Source organism: Hyla sarda, chromosome 2 (genome assembly GCF_029499605.1).
Source record: "Hyla sarda isolate aHylSar1 chromosome 2, aHylSar1.hap1, whole genome shotgun sequence".
NCBI classification, from domain to species: domain Eukaryota; kingdom Metazoa; phylum Chordata; class Amphibia; order Anura; family Hylidae; genus Hyla; species Hyla sarda.
In genome coordinates, this window is record NC_079190.1 from 70,466,520 (window position 1) to 70,478,944 (window position 12,425).

General features: G+C 42.5%; 1 protein-coding gene across 4 annotated transcripts in view; it reads left to right on the forward strand.

Moving 5' to 3' along the window:
• INTS6 (integrator complex subunit 6) overlaps positions 1-12,425 on the forward strand; it is a 70,117-nt gene that overhangs the window by 25,000 nt on the left and 32,692 nt on the right. For all 4 annotated transcript variants that reach the window (XM_056562037.1, XM_056562036.1, XM_056562035.1 and 1 more), the window contains 2 exons: positions 5,845-5,934; positions 6,584-6,767. In XM_056562037.1, coding sequence (XP_056418012.1) covers positions 5,845-5,934; positions 6,584-6,767 — 274 coding nt within the window. The remainder of the gene's footprint in view (positions 1-5,844; positions 5,935-6,583; positions 6,768-12,425) is intronic.

Sequence of the window (12,425 nt, forward strand, 5' to 3'; positions counted from 1 at the left end):
TAAAGTTTATTTTCTGTATCTTTTGCAGCCCGGGCATAGGGATACAGCGTACAGCAGTGGTCTCCAACCTGCGGACCTCCAGCTGTTGCAAAACTACAACTCCCAGATTGCCGGGAGTTGTAGTTTTGCAACAACTGGAGGTCCGCAGGTTGGAGACCACTGGCGTACAGTGAGTTCCAGCGCCAGCGGCCCCCCAACAAAGAGGAGGGCAGTGCTTGAAGGTGACATCTGTGAGTAGTACCCCGCTGGGCTGATCATTTGGGGGGGGGGCAGAACAGCGCTGGCGGGTCACATGATTGGGGGGGTGAAAATTACGTTAAAATTACGTTAAATTACGGTTCCGTGAAACCGCCGTAAGTTAAAAAATACCGTGATACACATTTGGTCATACCGCCCAGCCCTACTGACAGTGCCCATTTAATGTTGGGAATCTGTCAACATATTTTGCTGCGTATTTGGTGCTGCGTATTTTCCTACCCATTGACTTCTCTGTTGAAGTCAATGGGTAGGAAAATACGCAGCACCAAATACGCAGCAAAATACGCCACGTGGGAATGCACCCTAAAGGGTCAAAGCCAAACTGGAGCTAATGACTTTTTATCTCTAGTCAAGAAGGTGCAGCTTAGCTACACAAGTGTATCAGATTTGCATAGCTCCACCCTTGCCCTCACCTTTCAGCTGCTCCTTGACTGATGTACAGGGCTCTGCATTTCAATCAAGGAGGGGATAGAAAGTGAGGGCGTTTGTGTGCCAGGTTGTGGTGCTTGAGCAGCTCCGTGCCACCTCCTTGACACTTGGCTGACAATGTGATTTTTATAAATTTTGCAACCATCTTTTAGCTACAGGAATGGTACAAAAGGGCTCCTTACCTGCCTCATCACAAGCCATTCGGCAGCCTGTACTAATGGAGCACTGATAACACTGACCAATGCTGTTTTATGGAACAGCATTGTTCAGTGTTTGCTATCTAAAGTCTAAAGACTGCATGTAATAGTCTCCCATGGGGACTGAAAAATAAAGTGTGAAAAAATGTAGAGGGAGAAAATAGGTTAAATGTGAATAACCCCCTTACTTAAAGTTTGAATAGCTTTTTTTTTATTTTTTTTTTTTAAGTAAAATAAAACACAACCTGTATGAATTTGAATGTAGATAATGTGATTTGTACCAAAAATTGGACTGCGTGGAATTGGAAGTCTCAAAGAGCTGCTGCAAGATGTGGTGTTTTTTTGTTTTTCGTTTTTCAACTCTGCCCTACAAATTTTTGTTTCAGCATAGATTTTGTGGTAAAATGAGTGTCATTACAAAGTATTACTGGTGACACAAAATAAAAAGCTGTCATATGGGTCTGTAGGTGGACAATTAAAGGGGTTATGCCTATTAGAAGGTGAGGAGGAAAATTTGAAAGTGCAAAAATAAAAAAAAATCTATCCTTAAGAGGTTATACTCTGTTATAGGGGGGAAATTTGAATTGAGAAACAGACTCACTGACAAAGTTAATGTAAAATCAGTTGCTGTGCCACTTTATTTTCTTCCTGTAAGGAAGTGACTGTGACTATGCATTTCCCAATGTGAAATAATAGAAGCCGCACCACATTAAAAATAAAAGCAGATTGGTTTACAAGGCATCTAGAGAATTTATGAGCAAATGCGGTCATTGCCGTGATGACCCTGTAGGGGGAAACTTTTGCGAGCACGAGTTACTCCTGCTGCATATTTATATCCTGTCTGACATTGTCAAATACTCTTGTGTATAGCACACCGAGAGATCATTTAGGTCTTATCACCATTCTCTTATAATCTACTCCTCTCTTATCCTTTTATCTCAGTAGTGACCTTGCAATCTCATATCTGATATTTAAAGGGAATGTCAGGTCCTCGGGATCTGATTGGTCAGAAAAACAGTTCTCAAATATTGTTCTCCTCAGCTCTTTTCCATGCATTGTGGCAGTGGTTTTACAGTTGCAGAACGAACTGCAGATGGCTGGGGAGACATCAGTGCAGTCTGTTCCATGTTGGGTAGTGTAGAGCAGGGGCTGAGGGATTTATCGCATCGGGTCTCACTTCTGAGACCCCATGCGATCAGAAGTTAAGCAGGGGAGCGGGTGGAATGCTCCGCTCCCCTGCGATGTATATAGGGGAGACTTATTGCTTTATAGAGAATAATTTTTTTTTTCTATGTTTTGCAACAGTTCAGGGGTAAGAGGCATATTTAGCGACTTCTGAGTCTTTTAATATAGACAGATTCACTCTTTGCCTAACCGTAGAACTTTTTCATTTTGACCATACAGTGGTCACGTGTTTATCACTTGCGACTTTGTCAAAAGTCGCTATTTTGTGCGCAAAGGTCCTTTTTTATTTATTTTTTTAAGGCGCAAAGCTACACCACCTACCATTTGGCGTGAGAATCACTTCTACCTTCTGCAATTCAACCTTTAACCTCTTATGGATGACAGCGTCTCACTCCCCTTCTATGAAACGCGCTCAGGAGCTGAGCGCTGGTCATAGCTGGGTGGTCCTGGCGGCTATCTGCCACCAGGACCCATCTCTGATGCCAGACATCACCAATCAGGGTGATGCACGGCTTTAACCCCCTTAGACAGCGCAATCAAACTTGATTGTAGTGTCTAAAATGCAAGTAAAAATGTCACAGCAGCTCTGTGAAAGTAAAAACCTAACCTGCCAAATTCAGGACTTCAGGAAAGTGTCTACTTCCCTCCCTCAAAAGCATCTAGAAAAAGTATGTGGTTAAGCTTTTCCCAACACAGCAGAGCTGCGTAAAATTCATCAACCTGCTGCACCATCTTGATAAATAAGATGCATGCTAGTCAAACCCACCACCCAAATAAATGTGGGAAAATAGCTCTACAGTAGACATTATTTGATAAATCTGGGCCATAGTGTCTTACATTTTCAAATTTCTCGCCGGGAGCTCTGAATGGCTGGTACAGTGTGTCTATTCAGAGCTCCCGGCGGGGTTTTTAAACTTGCCCCGTGCAAATTCACAATTCATTCCCTTTTGACCCCTCCACATCTTCTAGCGCAATTAGAGCGCACAGCAAGAGCATGTCACTCCATTCCCCGCTGTCCATCCCCATATGGGATGAGCAGTGTGGAATGGACTGACATGTCCCTGCTGTGAGCTGTTTTTGCGCTCCATTCCCACTCATCTTCTATCGCATTCAGAGCGCACAGTGGGGACATGTCAATCTATTCTTCACTTGCCCGTCCCCGTCAGGTATGGGGTAATTGAGTGCAATAGCAGCACACAGCGAGGACGTCAGTCCATTCCCTGCTGCTCATCTGTTAGGTACAGGGATGAGCAGCAGGGAATGAACTGACATGTCTCCGCTGTGCGCTCTAATTGCGCTAGAAGATGCGGAGGGGTCGGAAAATGAATTGTGAATATGCACAGTACAAGTTTAAAAGCCCAGCCGGGAGCCCTGAATGGACACTCCAGGTCCAGGGTATTTGAAAGTAAATACACTCTCTACATTGCAGGGGAGTGGAGCATGTCGCCCGCTCCCTTGTTTAATAACTGCTGATCGCATTGGGTCTCAGAAATGAGACCCGGTGCAACCAAATCCCAGCCCCTGTACTAGTACCTCCAACATAGAACAGACTCTGTAATGGTTCAAAAACGGATATTAAAAAACAGATGCAAACGGATTTCATTAAAGGCTCATCCGTTTGCCATAGACTTCAAAGTAAAATTTCTTGAGTCTGTTTATTTTCCATTATTTTGGACGGGAGAAAAAATACTGCATGCAACGTCTTTTCTCCTGCCAAAAAATGGAAAGAAAAGCAAACGGCTGACAGGGTTGTAAAAAAAATAAAAAAAATTTAAAAAATCCCACTGACATCAATGGGATCTGTTTTACAACAGTTTGAAAGCTACTTGAAAGAGCTATGAACGGAACATTAGATTGGAGGAAAATTATGGGGACAGATGGCAGTGTATACGAGCCCTTAAAAGAACCTTAATTCAAAATTGGTGTAAAAAGATAAATTTGTAATTTTTATAACTAGGCTACATGGGCTTTGTTTGGAACAGTGAATCTCAAAACCATCTCAAACCAGAATTCTTTAATTCTTGCTTAAAAGTTGCTAAACAAAACAATTGCCACTGTACATGCCATCCTTTCACATTTATCATGTGTGTAAGGTGTTTTTACAAGAAGTCTTGGGATCCAGAGCCAACTCAAATAGAAACACTGAACATAGTGCACCTGGTTTCCCTTCCGGGCCCGTGGGCACCTGTTAACTCGCTGCATGCAAAGGTGTTTGGTTTTGTGTTTTTTTTATTTTATTTATTTTTTTTGCGCACAAGCACACTTCAGGGAAACTATGGTGAATCACTAGACCTGTATGACACTTTCTGAGCCACACTAAACACTTTCGCAATAGAATTTCAGATTTCTTCTAAAAACAGCACCACATCTGTCCTCCGCTTGTGTGGAGTATTGCTCCTCAGAGCCACCCTTCTTCATTCACTTCAATAGAACTCTCTGGATAACCCCTTTTAATGTTTGTCAATTTTTAGGTGCAAAATAATTCTCTAAATTTGTCCAACCACAAGGTGGCATAAAAGGTGTTTAGTATGTCAAGATGCATTACGTTTATCACCATGATAAATTGATGCTTTTTGTGACTTGTCTAGACAGGATTCATACATTTGTCCCAGTGTTAGTTTGCATGTTCAGCATATATGCTAAAAGACACTCCTTGCACTAAAATGAACAGGTGAAGCCTCCTATACACATGCACTGGCAGGATTTATTTTCTGTATTAGAAAGTGTAGCCCACTGATCTTTCACATTTAGTTGAATAGTGCAAAAATAATCTCCCATACAGCTTGGAACGTTTGCCGTCAATTAGAATATAATGGAATATATTGTGGATTTAAATTCATCCACTGGACATAGCTTCCCATTCATAATGTGAAAAGAGCTTTAATGATCCCAGGGCCTGTCAGCAGTTTTTCGACAGTACTTGTGCACCTTTTTGCTCTTTATTATTGGTGGTTGTACTGATTTAAGAGCACGACCTGCATGAATGGTGTTAACTAAAATCTTAGATGAAACCATTTTAAGTTGGTCTCTTTAAAGGGGTACTCCGGTGGAAAACTGGTGCCAGAAAGTTAAAAAGATTTGTAAATTACTTCTATTAAAAAATCTAAATCCTTCCAGTACTTAGCTGCTGGATACTACAGAGGACATCTGTCCATTTTAGGAACTGTCCAGAGCAGCATATGTTTGCTATGGGGATTTTCTCCTACTCTGGACAATTCTTAAAATGGACAGAGATGTCAGCAGAGAGCACTGTGTTCCAAAAAGAAAAGAATTTCCTCTGTAGTATTCAGCAGCTAATAAGTACTGGAAGGGTTAAGATTTTTTTTTAATAGAAATAATTTACAAATCTTTTTAAAGGGGTATTCTGGGCAAAAAAAACATTTTATCCCCTATCCAGAGGATAGGAGATGAGATGTCTAATCGCGTGGGGCCCGTTGCGGAGACCCCCCACCCCCCACGATCTCCCTGCAGCACCCGCATTCTTTGCTGGACCCGCATAGAATGTGGGTGCTGCAGGGAGATCGGGGGGTCTCATCAGCGGGCCCCCTGCGATCAGACATCTTATACCCTATCCTTTTAGATAGGGGATAAAATGTTTTTGCCCAGAATACCCCTTTAACTTTCTGGCACCAGTTGATTTAAAAAAAAAAAATATATAAAAAATAGTTCACCGAAGTACCCCTTTAAGGACATTACTTTTATTTTAGCTTGTCTTTCAGCTTGAATGTGAAACGTTACTTGATTAAATCTTTTTATTTTATTTTTTTTTCTACAGGGAAGGAATCCATTTTTCTTGGAGCCTGCCATCATCATAGCAATAACCGATGGAAGTAAATTAACTACAACAGGTGGTGTGCAGGACGAAGTAAGTAACTTGTGCGCTGTATGTTTCATTAGCACAGCAGAGCTGTGTGTATGGAGCCTGTACATTACAACTGTTTAGTGCTTCTTCCTTATACCACCACATAAGCGGTATATTCTTTTAAAAGCAATGCTTGTAAGAGATATTTTCTCCTTTTTAATGTGGCATCAAATGGCACTTATTTTATAATTTTTTTTTTACTGTGATATTCCATATTAATGACACATGGAGGTAGCGAAGGGCTCCGTACACTTCTTAAGTTGATATGTTACAGCTTCATGTAACTTTGAGTTTGTATAGAACTACACAGATATGTGCATAAGTTGTATATTATCTCTCCCTGAATATGACCAAAAATAAATCTGTATGCTATTGGAAACCCCCAAGACACATAATGAAACCTCTAAATTAAATCTGCAAAAAAGGGTAAAATTTAAAACCAGTGCAAAGGAAAAGTGTAACCAGTAGCCCATAGCAGCCAATAAGTTTAAAGCTTTCTTTTAGAGTGGGAATCTGCTCATGGCTATGGGAAGAAGCTCATTGGGACCTTGCACCAGACCAAAATCTCTCTCTCTATTTTGTTGTTACCCTGTGTTTTTAACTGTGTTTGTACTTGTCATTTGTTTGCATCTCATTGTGTATTCTTATTTAGCTCCACTTGCCTTTGAATTCTCCATTGCCTGGAAGTGAATTAACAAAGGAGCCTTTTCGTTGGGATCAGAGACTTTTTGCTTTAGTTCTGAGGCTTCCTGGTGCCACACCTGTTGAACAGGACCAGTTGAATACTGTTCAGGTTGATGAGTCTCCCATCACTCCTATGTGTGATGTCACAGGCGGTGAGTATTTAAGCAGGAAGCACAGAAAACCATGGCCTATTTAAACACTAAAACTGACCAATAGATGCATACAAGTCTATAGTATGGTTTTTAGTATAGTTAACCGAAGTAAATGATCTGCCTAATGTTGTAGTTTGAGCTTTTTGATCAGAACACTACCACTGAAGTTTTGGTGACCATCCCAAAACTGTACTGTGGTGAACACCAACCAACAGCAATCTCTATAAATGTACTGTGTACACAGACCTAGATCTATGTAGCACTTTCAGATTGCCCTTCAGATGAATCATGCATAAAGCCTGGACCTCCTGTGGTCCTGCATTAGGGCCCTTGTTTGTCCCTGCATGGATGTGTCAGCATGACATTTGCCAATGTATCTGCCATGGAGGACACAGCTCTCTGCCATGTGGCATAACTCATTTAACAAACCCTTAGTGCATAATAAAAGCCCAGTTTTCCATGTAATCTGCTGTAGCTTTTACTTTCCCTTTAGATTACATAACTAGCTTTTCACCTACTTAGAATTAATTAGATATTGCTAATTGTGACATTTCAGCATGAGGCAGGGAGTACTGTTTTGTTTAACGGACATCTAGGGTAGAAGTGACAGAAATCTAGGTTTCCATTAACCCCTTAAGGACCAAGAGCGTACAGGTACACCTTCGCTCCCTGGTACTTAAGGTCCTGAGATCCTTCCCCCCCCCCCATGTGAATTCACACCGCCGATTTGCCACGATTCTGGGTCATACGGGACTCTGGTGACCCGAAAAATAAGGGGGATCGGGGTTGTCCACCCCTCCTATCCCTGCTATTGGTCGTCTAGAAGTGGCGACCAATAGCGAATCGGGGGGGGGGGGGGGGGGGGGGGGTTGGATAACTTTCGGTTTCCCCGTTCTGCCCACCCACTGTAGGCTGGGCAGAATGGGGAAACCGACAAGGACCCGCGCCAAAGTCCACTTAGCCATTGGCGGCGGCAGAAGAGGACTGCGATGTGGCTCCCTGGATCCTACGGAAGCCCGTGAGTTGCCTAGCAACATCTGGAGGGCTACTGTTTGAGATCACTATACAGTGGTCTCTAAACTGTAGCCCTCCAGATGTTGCAAAACTACATCTCCCAGCATGCCCAGACAGCTGTTTGGGCATGCTGGGATTTGTAGTTTTGCAACATCTGTAGGGTCACAGTTTGGAGATCACTGTGCAATGATCTCTAAACTGTGGCCCTCTAGATCTTGCAAAACTACAACTCCTAGCATGCCCACACAGCAGTTTGCTGTCCGGGCATGCTGGGATTTGTAGTTTTGAAACATGTGGAGGGCCACAGTTTGGAGGTCACTGTGTAGTGGTCTCTAAACTGTAGCCCTCCAGATGTTGCAAAACTGCAAATCCCAGCATGCCCAAACAGCTGTCTCGGCATGCTGGGAGTTGTAGTTGCGTACCTCCAGCTGTCGCATAACTAAATCTCTCTCCCAGCATGCCCTTCGGCGATCAGTACATGCTGGGAGTTGTAGTTTTGCAACAGCTGGATTCGCCCGTAATCGGACCCGGAGCGAACACGCTTCGGGGACTGATTATAAACAGGGTGCCACGTGCATGATCAGGGGCGTCCCCAGCGATCGGGGATAAGATGTTTAAGCACTGGAGAACCCCTTTAAGGTGAAAAATGGGCTTTGTCCTTAAGGGGTTAACAGCTCTTCACAGTATAATATTAATCAAATATTCACATTCAGACATAAGCTGGTGACATGTTGCCTTCATTGTTTACCAGGCACAATTCTTTTAAGGTGCGTTCAGATATGCATATGCACTGTAAAATAATCTGTAATCAGCACTTATGTCTACAGCAATTTGCTGCGGACATGAGCACCATCCCATTGAAAAAAAAAAAAAACTTACCTGGCAAAAGTCCTGTTGAGTTACTTGAGAAACAGAACTCCCATTGAAATAGGAGGCTACTGCGGTTGGAATCTGTGCAGAATCTCCGTACTTGGGAAGGGGCTTTAGTATCAGATGTTCCTGGTATTACAGCTCAGCCCCAATATGTGACTGGGCTGCAGTAGGCTATAATACTAGGCACTGCCAGTACTAATGGTGTGAAGCTGTGCCTGGTAAACAATGATGGGATTGCATCCCTCACCTGGGTGACGTGGCTCCTTTAAAAACAGCTGATTGCTGACAGTGCTAGACTCCAACTGATGTAATGTTGGATAGGCCATTCATTTTAAACCACTGCATCCTGTTGCTTATAGAAGTTCCACATAGTTAAATGGAGTTTTGTATTTCACACAAAATCTAATTAACTACATAACACAACAATCAGCCATAACATTAAAACCACTGACAGGTAAGATGAGTGACATTTCATCTTATAGCAATGGCATCTACCAGTATGAAGAAAGAAGTGACCAGTTGGTTCTTCAGGTTGATGTATTGGAAGCAGAAAAAATGAACAAGTGTAAAGATCTGAGTGACTTTTACAAGGACACAATTGTAATAGCTACATAAATGGCCTCGTCGCAAATAGAATTCACACCACACAGTAACTTTCCTTTTTCAAAAGGTATGCTTTAGTGAAACTTCATTCATAGAAAACATAGTAAGATACTTGAGAAAGGAGACGTGACCTCCGAAACGTTGTAAGTGTTCGACGCACGCTCTACTACTGTCTCTTTCGTGAGAGGAAGGAACCTCGGCTGCAGGATGCCTGGGAATGGGCTGAAATAATCCATTATAACGAGGAGTGTCATGTGCGTCTAGATGGTGCACCTTGGGGGAATTTTATGTTCTGATCACTTGATACTTTTTGGACTAGGTTTTCCACGAATGAAGTTTCACTAAAGCATACCTTTTGAAAAAGAGAAGTTACTGTATGGTGTGAATTCTATTTGCTACAAGTATACTGCGTGGAGAAAGAGCCTCCATATAACCCGCATCACAGAACCCAGGTGTGAATAGGTTCCTAGCTTGTTTCAATTGGACATCTCCAAAATGGCAGAAGAGCTACTGTAGCCCAGATTGCTGACTCTGGTCCACTGCTGAAAGCACCTTCTGTAGTCCCTATACGGCAGAACTGGACCATGGAGCAATAAAAGGAGGTGTCCTGGTCTGATAATTCACCTTTCATCTTACATTATGTTGGGGGCTGAGTGTGTGTCTCTGGAATGCACCAGGATGCCCTTATGTGGGAAGAAGGCGAGCCGACAGCAGGAGTGTAATACTTTGGGCAAGCTTCTGCTGGGAAATGTTACTATACCACCTACTTACCCATTCATGGCTGTAGTATTCCCTGGGGGCAGTGACGCAGCAGGACAATACCCCAGCCACACACACCTCTTCAGGAAATGTTTGGGGACCATGACAGTGTAGGGTGTTGCTTCTGACCTCTAAATTCCCCAGATAACAATATGACCATCTGATGGTGTGTGAATGAGAAAATTACTTAATTAGTAAAATATTTATTTCATTTGTCATTGTTATTGCTTATTATGCCATGTTGTCTACCCTTTTCCTGATTTTAAAGTAGACCATAATTAATTGTGTATTGCATTTGGAAGTATTGTCATGTTGGGTATCTAGGGAATATTTACTGCATACACCAAACAGGCCACTACTGGGACTCCCTCCTATCATGAGGACAGAGGTCTGTTTGCTCGGCTCTTTAACATAATTAATATATATATATATATATGTATACAGGGGTGTGGAAATTTTATAAAAAACTACTTGTCCATGGGACTAAAATGGAGCAAAATCTACTTGTCCCTCATGACGATCCACTTGTCTGGGCTAATTTTCGCTTTTACACTCTGTTTTTTTTCCTCCTCGCCCCCTATAATAGTCATAACTACCTACTATAATGATACCTTTTCATTGTTCCATAACATATTCTCTGGACCAAAAAAAAGATAGATAGTTATAGAGAGAGAGGGTGGTTTTCTGTTCTACGCCATTTACCTTGAGGTCAGATAATATGTTAGTTTCATACTTTAGGTTGCCTGATTACAGTAATACCAGATTTGTATAATTTACGTCATGTTTTACTAATTTAAAAAAACTCAGAACTTTTTCGAACTTTCTAAAAAAAATTTTACTTGCCATTTTTTTGACCCCTGTAACTTTTTTTTTCCGCATACCAGGCTGTATGAGGGCTATTTTTTTTGCACCATAATCTGTTTTTTGTATCGGTACCATTTTGGTATTGATCTGACTTTTTAAACTCTTTTTAACTTTTTTTCTGGGGATATTATAAAAATTGCAATTCTGTGGTTTGGTGTTCTTTTTTTACATTTACCGTACGGGATACATAATGTTATATTAGATCGTACAATTATGCATGCAGCGATACCAAATATGTTTTATTTTTATGTTTTTATATAGGAAAAGGGGGTGATTTGAACTATTAACATGAAAGGGGTTAATGTGTGTCTTTGAAACTTTTATTAAAACTTTTTTTTTTTTTTTTTTTTTTTTACTTAGACTTTTAGGAGGAATCATTAGATTCCTCATACAGATGAATAGAGTTCTATTGAACTCAATTTTTCTGCAAGCTCTGCGATTCATTGATAGAGCCTGGTCCAGCCAGGATCTATCAATGACAGAGCCGGACAGCAGGAAGCAGAGGTAAGTCCTCGGCTACCTCTATAGTGGATCGCCCCCCTGCGATCACGCTGCGGGGGAGGGGGCGATCCACCCCACTAGCCCACCAGGGAGCATTCACAGGTTCCTTTGGATGCCGCTGTCGGCTTTGACAGCGGCGATCTAAAGGGTTAATAGCCAGCTGCAGCGCTCGCCGCATGCTGGCTATTAGCGGCGCCCCCCCCCCGGCTACTGAAAACAGCCGGGGGCTGCAGAGTATGCAGCGGGCAGGAGTCCGGAGCCCGCTCCATACATACTGCTGAGCGCCGAATGCTGCCGATTAGCGGCGGTGTGAAACTTGTGCCCCGTGCAGACGTGCGACCGCTCCTCAGCTCTCCGAACGTTTCTGAAGCTAGAGCTGGGGGGAGCGAAGGCAGAGGATGCAGGTATGCACGGGGAGCAAGAAGCCATGCCCCCTCATCTCCCCCGCAGGTCTGCATTGCAGAAAGAAGGCAGAGCAGGGGGAGTGAGGATGTACACAGCTTCTCATCTCCCCTCCCCCTGCACTGCCTTCAGAGGACGCAAGTTTCCACTGCCGGGGGCTGCAGAGTACGGAGCAGGCAGGAGTCCAGAGCCCGCTCCATACAGATTGCTGAGCGCCGCAGCACTTGTCAGGTCCGGCCCTGCTTGCCCGAAGCCGGGCTAAGGGTCGGAAAAATTCACCTGCCCAGCGCATATATTATATTATATTATATTAATAATATAATTAATATAATTAATAATATAATTTAATATATTATATATATTTTTTTTCATACTCAGTGGGGGAAATTTATCAATGTTTGTGTAGGTAGAAGTTTTATGTAGATCGTTTTGGTTGGTCTAAATTTGGTGCAATTGCACCAAATTGTCCATACTTATGCAAGGTTTATGATACATTTTGTGCAAAGTTCTAAATCTCTGCACAGTTCTATTAGTACACCTGAGCTGAACCTCACAGGAAAAGTGGACACAGGGATTTTGTTCTATTGCTTTGAGGCCAGTTTTTTATTTTTTTATTTTTTTGTGTCCACCAGCAAAAACGCC